At 41.1% G+C, this 15,456-nt stretch overlaps 1 protein-coding gene across 13 annotated transcripts in view; it reads left to right on the forward strand.

Annotated features, from left to right (window-relative positions):
* The window catches only part of LOC118667076 (spermatid perinuclear RNA binding protein), a 142,014-nt gene that overhangs the window by 117,072 nt on the left and 9,486 nt on the right, over positions 1-15,456 (forward strand). For 9 of the 13 annotated variants that reach the window (XM_036329710.1, XM_036329716.1, XM_036329721.1 and 6 more), the window contains exons 16-17: positions 1,713-1,836; positions 6,735-6,779. In XM_036329710.1, the coding sequence (XP_036185603.1) occupies positions 1,713-1,836; positions 6,735-6,779 (169 nt within the window). Of the gene's footprint in view, positions 1-1,712; positions 1,837-6,734; positions 6,780-9,452; positions 10,086-11,895; positions 12,660-12,761; positions 13,453-15,456 lie in introns of those variants that run through there. The other 4 variants (XM_036329723.1, XM_036329720.1, XM_036329722.1 and 1 more) reach the window with 4 other exon arrangements.

Raw genomic sequence — 15,456 nt, forward strand, 5'->3', positions numbered from 1 at the left:
ACTTGCAGAGACTTTTCAAGTAAGTTTAGTTTTAGTAGGAATGAGCTTAATTTGTGTGAGGTCACTCTGTTATTGCCAGATTGTTGCTTCCTGACTACTTTTGAATAAGCTGTGTTAAAAAAAAAAAAAGTCTGCTTGAAGTTCACTCTTTTTTAGAAATTTTCCATACTAGAAGCTATAAACCTCCTGTGTTCAGTGTGCTTGACAGCCAAGAAGCAGTCTGTTTTGGATGTGTGGGGTGATTTTTTTTTTTTCAGCCAAAAAAAATGGCAGTTCTCTGTGCATGATATATTCAACCTTGAAACTGCCTCTGCCTAGTTATACTAGCAGAGAGACTGACTTAAGAGGAGCAGAGGATGATGGTATTTCCATGTGAGATAAATGTGTGTGTGCTCTGAGATACTGTTGGCTTTATCATACAGTGAGCTTTGAGGCTCTCTCCCCTTCCCCCTTCCTTGTTTGTAGTAGGGAATATTAGTAGTTTCTAGCTCGAGTTTTTGTTGCATTATTTCACTACAAAATAAGAATAATATTTAAGTTAAAACTAGATACCCTTTGATTTTTTAAAAAATTTTAGTTTTGGAAAGGGATGTTTTAGCGACCCATGTTTGCTGTTACTCCTTGATTTAGTCAACTTTTCAGTTTTATATCTATATTCGATACTGCTCTTTGTACCCTGAAGTAAGGGGAGCAAAATGAGTATTATTTTACAATTACTAGGGCAACTCTTCTAGAGAGAGATTATGGGACTTTACCACACTCCATGGCATTTTAGAGCAAGAAAAGACTTTAGAGTTGGTATGTGTATATATATGTACTTATTTATTTAACTAGAGGCCCGGTGCACAATATTCATGCACTCACGGGCGGGGGGGGGGGGGGTATTCTCCCTCAACCCGGCCTGTGCCCTCTCGCAGTCCGGAACGCCTTGGGGGATGTCTGATTGCCACGGAGGTGGGAGAGGCTCCCGCCATCGCCTCTGCACTCACCAGCCACGAGTCCAGCTTCTGGCTGAGCAGTGCTCCCCCTGTGGGAGCGCACTGACCACCAGGGGGCAGCTCCTGTGTTGAGCGTCTGCCCCCTGGTGGTCAGTGCGTGTCATAGCAACTGGTTGTTCTGCCGTCGGCCGATTTGCATATTAGCCTTTATTATATAGGATGATTGGCGCACGCCCACACACACACCCCCACACACGCCCGCAATAGAAGAGGCAGGCTCAAGGAAATCGCATGACCTTCCTGAGGTCTTAGTAACTTAGAGCAGAAACTGGATCCATATCTTTTGTCTTCTGTCTCAGTCCTTTTGTACAAAAACTCCATTCCGGTTTGCAGCTTGTTCTGGGTGGTTTGTTGTTGCAGTATTTTTTATCTGTGGCCGGAGAAGTGAATGGATTTCGATCAAGTGTCTATAATTACTCTAATCTGGCCTCAGTTGAGTTTGGATGTAATTTGATACTGAAATTTGTATGTAGGAAATGAACTCTTTTTGGGTAACCCTCAAGTGAAAAGAAGTGATTTGCATATTCTTATGTACTTAGCATATTATCTAGAACAACTCTGTAAGGCAGGTGTCATTTTCATTCTACAGATGATAAAGTGAAGGCTTAAGGTCATAGACAACACACTGTCTCATCTACAGGCTCAAGTTTCTCAGAGATAATAGGATAATAGTTCTTATTTCTCTCAGTAATAAAAATGTGTTATTTTTAACAGGCAAAGGGTATTGTGAATACAGCTGTGTCTGCAGCAGTCCAGGCTGTTCGGGGCAGAGGAAGAGGAACTCTAACAAGGGGAGCTTTTGTTGGGGCTGCAGCTGCTCCTGGCTACATAGCTCCAGGTACAGTACAACCTGTAGGAGATCTGCCTCCTTTTTTGGAGGAATGGCGTCTCCTTTATTTTCTATGATTATACTTGGTCTCTGGAAACATGACACGGGTATAGGATGGGTGTGCACAGAAGTTGAAAGGAGAATCTACAGAATGTCATGGGTTTTCTCATGGAATTTGCCGAGTGGCTAGAGGCTTCCTGGAGGGAGTGACAGATGAGCAGTGTTGCACATAGATGAAGGGATTTTTTTGACAATGAGGAAGCTAAAAGATGTAGCACAGATTGAGGAGCAGAGTGTATTCAGTGCGATACCGAAGACAGAAAAATAGCTGCTAAGAGGTTATTTAATTGGGGTGAAGCCTGGTCATTATTAGCGTTTCCTTAACTCAATGTTTGGGAACCATCACAGACTAAAGAAACAAAAAAGGAGAAAAAGGGGAACTTACTTACACCATGCTATATAGTCTTGCTTAGAGCTTACGATACACCAGATACTTTAAAAAAAAATTATTGATTGATTTTAGAGACAGAAAGGAAGGGGGATGGAGAGAAACATTAATTTGTTGTTCCACTTATTTATGCATTCATTGGTTGATTCTTGTATGTGCCCTGAATGGGGATCGAACCCACAACCTTGGTTTACGCTCTAATCAACTAAGCTACCCAACCAGGGCACCAGTACTTTCATATAAGTGATTTCACTTAATTGTTTCTAATCTTCACGTGTTTCCTCACATGGAAATTATTTCCATTTTCCAGATGAGGAAACTAGGTTTAGGGAGATAAGGTGAAACAAAGAGTTGAATATAGAAGTTTGTAGTTCCAAAGTTTCTCTTTCCCATTTTACCACATGCCTTGAGGTAGATTGATAAAGGTGCCATCTCCTTGCCTTCTGTTCTAATCCATATGTCATTTTAGTGGTAGATACACATGTCCCATTAAAATCAAGTTCTCTGCAATATTGAAAGTATGAAACTTTTAACTTGACAAATAAACTGCTAGTAATTGTTGCTCAAGATGAAATTGTCCTAGAAATTGGGTTTTATGCAATCATTTTTTAATCTAACACTCCTAAGTTTACATAGATGGTGGGTTTTTTCCAAAGAATTAGAATAGACTATTTGGGAAGTTGTATGGATGATGGGATTTGGTAATTCTACCTTCTAGAGGTTGATCCCGGTAGGTAGGGGCTGGAGACACCCCCATTGTTTCTTGCTTGGGCTACTAGTTTATAAAAGCCTTAACTTGCCTTGGTCATATTTGTCATATACATAATAGTTCAGTTGCTCTAAAGGTGAGACATAACTAATCAAATAATCACTGTTATAGACAGAGATGATTTGATGACGGAGAAGGACATGATGCTACAAGAAGATGTAGTAGAAAACTGCTCTAGTCTGTTGGGTCCCTGAAGAAATAACACCTGAACTGAGCTTTGAAGCATGAGTAGGAGTCAACTTGGGGGAGAGTGTGGGGTGTAAGTTTTACACAGAAGAGAGCATGTGCAGAGACCTTGTGGTCCTGGTGGTAGGGAACTTGGCTCAGTTGAAGGTTTGGAAGGTCAGGATGTAATGTGGATATCCTCGGGGTGGGGTGGGAGTGAGTTGAGCTAAAGCTGGATGCTCAGGCCCAGTCCTGGAGGCAATGGTTTAGAATTTGTTCTTAGAATCGTAACTGCAGTGGTATGTCGTGAAGGATTCTAAGGAGTGAAATGACAAGATCAGATTTTATTTTTCAAGATCACTCTATAGTGTGAAGAATAGATTGTAGGAACACAAGTGGGCATGACAAGGCAAGTTAAGGTTTTTATAAACTAGTAGCCCAGGCAAGAAACAATAGGGGTGGTTTCCAGTGGGTGTACGGAAGTAAATGGGTGGCAGGAAGTGAACAGATTGAAGGATTCCTCAGAAGCAAAATGTATGGATTTAATATGGAGAATGAAAAAGAGTGAAGTTTCCAGGATATCTCCTAGGATTTTAAGCTGAAGGAATTAGACTGGATGACTGTGCCATTCAAGAAAACAGAGAACACTGAAAGATGCATGTTAGGGACATGGGAGAAAGGATAGTCATAGTTTGGTACATTCTGTGTACAAAATTAAGACATTCTTTTGTGCATCTCACTATTTCAACTGAAATTTAATTTTTTTTGGCCTGATTCAGTGCATTGTTTAAAGGAAGCAACTTTCACTTAACAACAGTAGGCAAGTTACTGAAAATAGCTTTCTTGCCTTTGATTACATGTTCCATTGGGACTTTATCCATCTGTGTCTGTGGTTGCTTAGTCTTGAACATTTACCTCCTGCTTGAGTGGTAAGCAGCCATCGTCCGTCTAGTGGCGGTAATTGTGAAGGGAAGCATTTAGGTCTGCTGTTAACCAGGCGTGTCTGCTCTATAGCAAATTCTCTCTTATGTCATCACGTTGACCTCTCTGAAAGGCCTGTCTCCTGAAGTTGTTAAAAATGAAGTTCTCTTATAGCCTAGAGAAGATTCACATGAGGTTGGTTTAGAGTATGAATAGGTTATATGCCATTTGTGGAGTACATGCTGTGCAGCAGGGACTGTAGTTAGTATTTTTACATATGTTATGTAATTACATTTCACTGCCAACTCAATTACTACAGTAGACTATGAGGTGCAGAGACGTTAAATAACAGGTACAATTCAAAGTCACCTTGCTAGTGAGAGGTGAAGTCAGGATTAGAGCCCCAATGGTTTGTTCGGTGGCCAGTCTAATTCCTTCAGCTTAAAATCCTAGGAGATATCCTGGAAACTTCACTCTTTTTCATTCTCCATATTAAATCCATACATTTTGCTTCTGAGGAATCCTTCAATCTGTTCACTTCCTGCCACCCATTTACTTCCGTACACCCACTGGAAACCACCCCTATTGTTTCTTGCCTGGGCTACTAGTTTATAAAAACCTTAACTTGCCTTGTCATGCCCACTTGTGTTCCTACGATCTATTCTTCACACTATAGAGTGATCTTGAAAAATAAAATCTGATCTTGTCATTTCACTCCTTAGAATCCTTCACGACATACCACTGCAGTTACAATTCTAAGCAATCTAACCTCATTTCTCTCTAAGGAGGTTTTGGTAAAACCCTTGAAACTGTAGTCTTAGCCAAATAGCCGCCTTTTCCTGGATTTGATGCACAACTCACTTTTTTAAGCATTAATTTCTCTTTTGGCCTCTCATACTGTTCCTACTGCTTATTTAAGCTGCATTGTGTCCTCTTAAAATAACGACTGAGCATCAAAGATTAAGAACAAGATTGAGACTAAGTTGTACTATCCCTAGTTTTATATGACTGAAGTGAAAAAAAATTTATCTTTCAGGAAATGTTTCAATTGGTCCCTAAAAGCAGTTTACTTGTTCAGTGTACATTTGAGTGTTTTGTCTCAAACAGGAGATTTGGAACTGGCCATTCAAAGATGACCAAGACCTAACGTCTGCCCTAGTGAATGCTTGGGGTCAGGTGGGAGTAGGAACAGACATTGAGTAAACACCATGCAATGTGGTGCAAGCTGTAACATGAGTGGGCAAAGAAGTGGGAGACTTCACAGAGGAGGTGATATTTGGTCCTGATCTAAATGATGAGTTGCAGCTGGTCATTAGAGCAGTAGACAAAGGGGTTGTAATGTGAAAGTGCTTGCTTTGTTGTGGGTACAATGTGAAGGGCCCATGTACCTTCCATGCCCTTGTCCTATTTTAGGAACCAATTTTTCCTAGAAACTTACCCAAGTGATTTAGTATTTATATTTTTTAAAGTTGTTTTACTGAAAGATTAAAGATTGTAGCTTCTATTAATATAATATTTCTAATCCCTACAACACTATAAAGTAGCTTGGAAGGTTTTCCATTTTAAAGATGAGAAAACGGCAACTCAGAATTATATGTCTAAGGACACGTAAGAAACTTGTGCCAGAACTAATTGGTTCAAAATCTTCTGTATTCTTTGTATTTGTATTTATTGACAATATGAGCCTTTTTTCTTTTTATTTTAAATTTTCAACCTGAGGAAAGCACGGGTGAGAATAGCTTTTTTTTTTTTTTTTTAAATTTATTGATTTTTTTACAGAGAGGAAGGGAGAGGGATAGAGAGTTAGAAACATCAATGAGAAAGAAACATCGATCAGCTGCCTCCTGCACACTCCTTACCGGGGATGTGCCCGCAACCAAAGTACATACATGCCCTTGACCGGGATCGAACCTGGGACCCTTCAGTCCGCAGGCTGATGCTCTAGCCAATAAGCCATACTGGTTAGGGCTGAGCCTTTTTTCATAGGTACCAGATGCTAATGTCAATTGCACCACTATTTATTGAGAGATCCTGTACTGGGGCCAGGAATTCAGGCAGCAATAAGACATGGACCTTGCCGTCAAGTCCACAGCCTGACTGACCTGTGTGCTCTCCTTAATGGCCGTTGAGGCTCCAGCCTGCTTTGTCACTGCTTTCTGGAAAGAGACTTGAACAGGTCTGTTCTCCAGCTCTAAGAATTGGTCACTTGAGTAGTTCTGAGTGTTCCTTTGTTCAACATATTATATTTAGCCAGTGCTTACTACATTCTGCTAGATCCAGGTGATGCAGAGTGTCTCTGCCCCCCGCCCCCCCGTGGGGAACAGAGACAGCAATTCGATAATTATAATAGTGTGGTAAGCATAGTGAGGCAGAGACAGGCTGTCCTGTGGGTCAGGGGAGCCTGTGGACCATGCAGAAAGTTTCCACTCTCAGCAAGCCTGAAGGGATGGGTAGACTAGAGCCAGTCTGGGATGGTTCTCATCCATCCAGCACCTGGACGAAGTCCTCAGAGCCCACAGTGCCGGGCCCAGTGTTACTTGTGAATTGGACCAGTGCCAGCTGCCCTTTGTCCTGGACTGATCTGCTCTCTCTTCTTTGCACTAGGCTATGGAACACCATATGGTTACAGCACAGCTGCCCCTGCCTATGGTATGTACACCGTCTTACTGGTTTCTCCTGTTAGCGACTCTGTCACAGCAATCCCAAGTACAGTTTGCATCTAGGGTTTCTTTCAATGAATTGGAGGATCTCAGACCTATTCATTCTAGTGACCCAACTTAAATTCCCTTTGAAAATGCCACAACCTTGTGGTTCTGGGTTTGGTTGGAGTTGCTCTTCTCTCGCTTTGCCTGATTGAAGGACTGCTTGTTTCTAATTGCCTGTTTCTGACCATACTGAAATTAAGTATTTTAAGTAGTTCTTACAGCCAACTTATACTCCATTCAAAGGCTACTGAAGGGCCATACGCAGTTTCTAGCTTGGTTGCCTGCCAGTTATGTAGCTATACTTAAGCTTCTGGTTGGAAACTGAACTATGGGTGATTGAAGTTAGGGATAGGAAATGCTCACTTCAAATTTTTAGCCATCATCCCTTACCAGAAATCTGCTTTAGAGGTGGAGTAAACAGGTCCTAGAGAGGTGATGGGCATCACCAGCAGTGTTCCCTAAGTGTTTGCTGCAGAATGTCTGTAGTACATGTCAGAAAATCACAGGAGTGTCCCCTCTCCCTCCAAAAATAAAAAGTAAAAGCAAATGCAGAAGTGAACTTCAGTGGCCCTTTGGATAACTTTTGAATGAGGTTTATGTGGCAATGGAGGCAATAGGTTTGGAGTCAGTGATATGCTCTTAGACATTTTTCCTAACTCAGGTGCTACATGTTCTAGAATCAACCATCTTCAGGGTGTTTGTCATTGAGACAAGAAGGGAGCAAGTGTGTATGCTTGTGTGTGTGTGTGTGTGTGTGTGTGAGAGAGAGAGAGAGAGAGAGTGTGTGTGTGTGTGTGTGTGTGTGAGAGAGAGAGAGAGAGTGTGTGTGTGTGTGTGAGAGAGAGAGAGAGAGTGTGTGTGTGTGTGTGTGTGAGAGAGAGAGAGAGAGTGTGTGTGTGTGTGTGTGTGCGCGCGCGCGCGCGTGCAGCCCCTGCTGGGCACGCACATTCACAAATGGGGAAGACCCTGAGTGTACCGCGGCTTGGGCTTTTGTTCTCTACATGAGCCCCGAGGCCTTTCATTATACTTTTTCTCTTCATGCATCAGCTTTTCCATTTTTGTTTGGATGAAAATTATGGGTCTTTAAGACTGCTAAATTGAAGCTTCATCTGGTTTCATAACTAGAAATAAGTAGAAAGTGAACAGTTTGACCTCTTTCCCCATTAGGGTAGACAATTATATCCTGGAAAGATGTGGAGAAGCTGCCAGGGTCAAATGTGTGGGGTGAGTGTCTCCAAGGCAAAGTGCAGAGGCTGGAGTTACTTCCCTTACCCGAGTGTCCCCTCTGGCACACTCTGGTTGGGTCAAGGCTCCCCCAGATTCCCTTGTTCTCAGATTTGGGTGAGTAGGAAGTGGAGATTAATTCAAGAGTGTGCTTTCACCCAGAATTGCCTCTGAAGTCACACTGTCCAGCTCCTTTTGAGTCTGGGTATCCTGACTACTGCCCCCTTCCTGCGAGTCAGGTCTGCTCAGTGTACCAGACACGTCTGACTCACTAGCCTCAGTCACGTGTCTGAGCGACAGAGCATCTGCCCCTAGGGCAGGTCTCCTTCCGTGTCTTTCTTTTGGATTCAGTCAGTCTCACATTCTTTGTAAGGTTTGCTAGAGCTCTGTTTTTCCCTTTAAAGCAGTTTTATATCTAGGCTCTAAGTTGCATTCACATTTTCCTCAGTATTTTTAATTTTTCTTTCTCGTTCCTCCCTTTTCTCTAACATTGTACTTTCACCCTGTGGCATCTGAGCCCCACAACAGAAGGCTCTTCTCCTCCATGTGCCATATAACTGACTTCCAAAGCTGGTGAAATTTGATGCCCCCATTTTTCACATAAAAGATTTGTTTTTAAATGTTACTGTGATGCCAACCTACTAAAACGATGCTTTATTTTGGCTGTAAGGGAAATATGTCTTTTGGCCTTTGTAAAGCTGTTGCATGTGGGGTAATTTCCCTCTGATCATCTGGTGCTCTCGAATACCTGCTGTTGCTGCTTTGTGATTTCTCCATAGGTTAAAGATTAGAATAGAAATAGGAGCAGATTTCAAATCATGCTTGAGTATGCAGAAGTTTGTGAGGCCACAAGAACTCATTAATTACAAAATTAAGAAAGCAATTATTAATCTTTCCAGATTTGCCATGCCAATATTGGCACTAGCCATGAACAAGATAAGCCCCTGGTCCTGACTCCACTTGGAGCTGTCTTTCTGGGGAGCTCAGGCCTGCAGAGAACGATGTGCTTTGAATGTTGACGATCTGTGTTTCTCCTGTAAAACATGATTTGCCAAATGGAGAACCAATATGGATTTCTAGAATCACTTTAGAATATTAATCAATGGCATTGCCTTTGATCTTTAGCATTCACGACAGCTCATTCATATGAAATTGCCTTCTGAATATCATTCTTCCTGTGATTTAGCCATCTTAATTTGAAGTGGAGAATATTATCAAAATATTAAGAGCAATTTCAAAATTGAGAGATTTGTGGGCCTCTTCCAAAATGGTGATGTTGACTGACTAATCTGGAAAAGGTTAATGATAATAATTGTAAGATTTTTTTTTAACCTGGAACTTTTATTGGATTATCAAACTTATTTGGAGTCCTTTCCGTTTCTTTTCTCTGTAGGTTTACCCAAGAGAATGGTTCTGTTACCCGTTATGAAATTCCCAACATATCCTGTTCCCCACTACTCATTCTTTTAGCAAATGACAGAAGCTAATTCCTATTGAACAACAATACAGTACGATACAGAATGTTAGAAACAAAGCCTTTTTATCCTGCTTTCTTCGAACACATACTTGATCAAAATTATTTGTAAAGAACATCTTTCCTACTTTTTGATTTTAACAAATGCAAATTTAGTTCTCTAAAACTTGAAAACAAAAAAAAAAAAATTAAAAAGAAACTAGTTCTGTGAAACGGTACCTCATTTCTGGAAAATAACTTATACCAGCCCTTCTGTTGTAGGGAAATAAGTCTAGCAGTTCAAAGTTTAAGAGGAGTATCAGATTATGTAAAATTAAATTTGTGAAGGATGTATAGTCTCAAACACTGATCACAAATAAACTGCTTTGTTGTACCCCAGAGTACTGCCTGGTTCCTGACATAGCCACTGATTCTAGCTGATTGACATGTATCTGCCCCAGGGCACTTTAAGTTGGGCTGTAGTAATTTTTTTTAATACAATAGACTTTTCATTTTACTTTGTAAATATTGAAGTGTGTAATTAAAGCCAATAAAATATGGGTTTGAATATTGTTTTAGCTTATTATTTTTGATATGTTTTGGTATAAAATTATAAGGAATTGAAAACTAATAACTTATCCTAGGAAACCCATCCATTTGTAAGCAAACTGCTAAAGTAAAACCAAGACGGTTGTGAGTCCCAGCCAGTCTCCTTACTTTGTGAGCCCTTCGTGCCCTGCTGTACAGGGGCTTCACCACGATCCGGGGTGCTCTGTTCCCCGAGCATTGCTTATCAAAATGGTGGCACCACCCAGAGATGGGAAAGGAGGAATAGGATCATTTTAGTTTCAGAATTCCCTAGTTTTAAAAACTAATAAATTAATTGACCAGTCACCCTCTCTTGTTCTTGTGGCCTTCTTCACTCTGTAAGATACTGTGTTCACTCCCTGGCTTTTTTCATGCAGATAGAAGATCAGCAATTTTTCTGGGATTCATTGAAGGGTCTTCTTTTCCTCTTCAATTACATCAGAATCTAAAGCAGCAACAGGGTCCCCATAAAAACTTGCTCTTCGATTGTCCCAGTTCTTGTTGAGTGCTGCTGTGAAAAGTGACAGGTTTCAGCCATGGGTCAGCATTTATTTTTAAGACACCTGGTTAAGCTGGTGACAGATGATGACTGGGTATCATTGTGCTGTTCTGTAAAGGGTGCAGACCTAAGTCTTCCACTTGCATTCTCACCTTGTTTGAAAAGCCTATGATGTTACTAGAAGGTAATGGTTTCATTAAGGTACTCACCCCCATGGAGACAACAATGTGGTCCCATGTTGGTATTTACAAGTTGCTGTGTCTTAAAAATGTCCGTTTTTAGTATGAAATAGCTTTCTTCTTCCCTCTTAAATTCTGTTTTTCAGAGTGGAACACTGCCCATCAGTGAGAATGGGCTTCACAAAATATGGCAAATTGATTGCCAGATTCTTTGGGACCACTAAATGAGAATGAAACGGGCAGTTTAAAACAAATGTTCATGTCACTTCTCAGACATCTATTTATTACAGTGGTTTGTTTGTTACTTCTGCTCCTTGACCTTTTGTCTTATTAGTGGTGGGTGATTCTTTAATAAAACCTCATCACTTGCTAGAAATAGCTGTGAACTTATCATTCTCATCTATGCATTAGTGGCTAGACGTAAACAGGAGGCCCATTTCGGCTGGGAGTTTTCATTTTTCATTGATTCGTTTTGCTGACCTATGGATGAAACAGAGCCATCACTGAGAAGAAAAAGCATGGCTGATAGTGTCCAATTTTTATTAAATATTTACAATAGTCCTCTTGGTTTTTGGAATACTATTAATTGGCAGCTGCAGCTGTATTGTCATTTGAAATTGATCGTCAAATTTGCATTCCAAGCTGGAATCTCTCTGGAGATTTCTCTTTAGAAAATTCTTTAGAATTAGCTGACTCAGCTTCATAGCTCGATCCCTGTATGATGGTGAAAAGGGAGCTGTGCTGTTTTCCAACATGATGGCAGTCATTTCAAATGGTTTCTACCAAGTCCTTTTTTTTGTTTGTTTGTTTGTTGGAAGTTACTAACCATGTTGTAAACCTGCCCCGTTGCTGCAAACTTTTACATTTCTCTGCTTTACTTAAAATAACAGAGCTGTCAGTCCTTTGTTAGAAGTGGTAACCATTGCAAGTTCAACTGTTTAAATTTTGTAATGAATTAAGTGTCCCCCCTTCTTTTGCCCTTCCCACCCTTCCATTTTGTAATGAAAATTCCACTTACAGCTGAAAGAGCAGAGAAATATAAATGAAGCTCTTGGCTTCACCAAATTCTGTGAAATTAACATAAAGTTTTGCTTCTCTGCTCTTTTCTCCACTGTAGGTGGTTTTTTCATTGAAAGCCCCTATTGCCAGCCTCTCAGCGTCGCACCATTTATTATTCACTTGGGCCCTCAAGATTTCTTCTCTGACTTCTAGAACCATCAGGTTGTCTGGCTTGAAATGGCAATTTCTATGTCTTGGTCTTAAGAGCAATGTGACCCCTGAGGCTTTCCAGCTCTCAGACACACCACTCTGGTACCTTCTTTTGGAAAGCAATGACTGAACATTTTAAAGACGAGCAATACTTTACTCAAAGCCACGGTGTCTGTTCTAAAACTTTTCTTTGGAAACCTAGCAATATCTGTACTTGACTCCTCCTAGTGTAGTCTCTTGTCAGGGAGTTTACAGACCAATGTAGAACTTAGAATTAGTGTGTGAGCTGTGCTATATCTTCGAACCATTTTTAAACTTTTTTAGCATATAAATTGGGTAGTTGCATTCCTGACTGCGTCAGTTAGTGCTTTTATAATGTCTCAGAGATAGGGGTTCTTGAAGCCATATTCTTTGCATGGAGGCTGGTGCCCAGCTGTGGATGTGGCCTGTAGCCTGTGCTCCTTCAGGCTCAGGAGCACCCCGTCTTCTGTGCAAGGAAATGGTCCCGTGGTTTCCCACATACCTCATGCAGACTTGCCACCGTGCCCAGTGCAGTGCAGTGCGGAGTCCTGAGGTCGTCTGTAGTCCCCTCAATCTGTTAACCCAGGGGACACACCTGACAGATTGTCCTGGTATTAACCTTTTCTTCTTTTTAAAAATTTGGGTGAATGTTTGGAAATCATGAATCAGTCAGTCACCATTATTAATTGAAGAGCTGGGAATACCTCGTTAATGTATTTTTAAAACTGGTGTTGGACCCTCTGTGTATTTCAGGTTAATACTTTTAAGCAGTTTTCAGCACGTTTATCTCACTTTATTCTCGTTCTCCTCGGACCTTCGTAGCCATATCACTTATATAAAATAGGCTGAGATATAGTGACTGTAAGCTGTGCTCTCAGTATACAAAGGTAAGCTCTTTTACTTTCTGATTAAAGAGAAAAGTAATTAAAAATGGATGAACACAACATGCATGCATATATTACAATCATATATGATGTAATGGCATCACATTTCCTTTAAAAAATTTTGTATGATCTAAATGTAAAATAATTATTTTTGGCGTTTCTTTTAATACCTTGTTTTACATTCTATTCAAGAGACATTTCACTTTTGCTGAGTTAAGTGTGTGTATGAGTGTAGAAACTTAAAATATAACATATGTGAATTACACACACATACCTGTTTAAAGAAAAGAATTCAGTGGTAGAGAGAGTTCACCTAAAAAGATCTTAACATCAGGGCACTCTTGGCCAAAGTGCTGGGATTTCATAAGCAGCAAGGTTGGTGACAGTGCTGGTAGGATGCATTTATATGTAGTTGTTACACAAGCTGAGGACTGAAGTGCCAATTTCTCAAGGAGAAAAACTCTGAGAAATGAAAATCTCTGATCTATGTTGTATGCCCTAATGCAACAGCAGCAAGAAGCCATAAAAAAAAAAGCAATAGAAAATGAAAAAAACCAAAATATTAAGGTAACTATGAGAAAATATGTAATTGACTGAGTTAAGCTAACTATTTGCAGAACCAAATTTGGCAAGACTCAGAATGGTAAATACCCAGGGACCAAATAGATGTAAGGCAACTCACCTGTCTTTCTAGGTTCGGTAGCTAGATGATTTATTTCCCACCTCATTCAGCCATCATGGAGTTTATTTAAAATATGTCAGGGTTAGGCCAAATATTTTAATAAGGATTTGCTTTGTTTAGTGTGTCCCATATATGCATTTCACATGTGTCAGATGTTCTGTGCTAAGGCTATTTTTTTTATATATAGATTAAAATGAATTTTATGTTTTATATTTGTCTCTAAGTAGCAGTTTTCTTTTTATTACTAACTTGAAGGTTGCTAGAACAACTTTCTTTTCCATACAGAACCTGCATGTATGTTGAATGTGGCTTTCACATCTATAAAAGATTGTATGAGGTCTAGCTGACTAGTAGCAAGTACATTTCAGTCCTGCTCAAACAGCCAGGTGCCCATTATGTGCCAGGTCCTTCTCTGGGTATCAGCAAACAGAGCCCTGCCCAGTGGAAACGCTTTAAGTCTGAGTCTCCTTGTTGATGGAATTGGGCCTACTATAAATATCCTAGCTTGGGAGGCAAATCATGCGCTAGAAATGTCAAAAGATTAACTTATTTAATAGTTTATTTATAAACTAGAGGCCTGGTGCATGAATTCATGCAACAGTAGGATCCCTCGGCCTGGCCTGCGGGATCAGGCCAAAACCGGCTCTCCGACAGTCCCCCGAGGGGTCCTGGGTTGTGAGAGGGCGCAGGTCAGGCTGAGGGACACCACCGGTGCAGGATCGGGGCCAGGGAGGGATGATCAGGGCTGGGGATGATCAGGGCTGGGGACGGACATGGGAAGTTGGCCAGCCGGGGAGGGGCCGCGGGAGGGCTCCAGGCCATGTCCGGCCCATCTTGCTCAGTCCCGATCAGCCAGAGCCCAGCAGCAAGCTAAACTACCGGTCGGAGGTCTGCCCCTTGGTCAATGCACATCATAGCCACTGGTCGACTGTCTGCCCCCCTGGTGGTCAGTGCACGTCATAGCGAGCAGTTGAGCGGCCTGAGCATTTCATTAGCATATTACGCTTTGATTTGTTGAACGGATGACTGGATGACCAGACACTTAGCATATTAGGCTTTCATTATATAGGATTAATAATATGGGCCCTCTGACATCACAAAAATGAGCATCCAATGGAAATTCACTCATTTTAAATATTTCCCTGCCAGTTTTGACAGCTCAAAACCAACTCTGGTTTATGTTCATGGACCTCTATCCAAGTAAGTGAACTGAATGAAATTAGTAACAAATACCCCAGTCCTTTTATAGCAATTTTTATAATAGCAAATAACAAACTGGCTAATTTAAATACTGACCACGTATTTTTTTTATGACAAATGAGGGGAATTTTACCCTTCTAACTATTTACTATTACTCCCCTGTTTCTTGGATCGTATTAATAACTGCAGCGGATGTAAATTTTCAGTAGTGAGTTAGGGGAATGAACTGAGATTCCCTGCACCCCATTCCTAGCAGTTAGAATTCTAGCAATCTAGAGCCTAAAAACCAGGGCTATTAAGAACAGTTATAGCTAAAAACAGCCTGCTCTCTGAATGGTCGTCCTGCAACTGCCATTGAGCTAAACCCTGTACCTCCTCGCTGTGGTGGGGGGTGGGGCTCTCTGTGGTCATCAGAACAAGGAAGGTTCTGTTTTATTCAGACTGGTGCTGACGCCATGCTACCCAGCAACCATGGATTTCTGTGTTACCAGGAGGCCTGGAAGGGAGGTGGGTGGTAAATGAGTAAGAACCCCAGAGCCAAGAAAGCATCCCTGTGGAGGTGAGCTTCTATGCTGATGTGTCTCTAGTGCTTATGAGCAGAGCATAGAACTAGTACTTCTTACATAGGAATGAGCTCCTTCCTTTCCAGTGGCATCTTCCAGAAAGGCAGCGTTAAGTCAAG

Source organism: Myotis myotis, unplaced genomic scaffold (assembly GCF_014108235.1).
Source record: "Myotis myotis isolate mMyoMyo1 unplaced genomic scaffold, mMyoMyo1.p scaffold_m19_p_12, whole genome shotgun sequence".
Classification (NCBI taxonomy): domain Eukaryota; kingdom Metazoa; phylum Chordata; class Mammalia; order Chiroptera; family Vespertilionidae; genus Myotis; species Myotis myotis.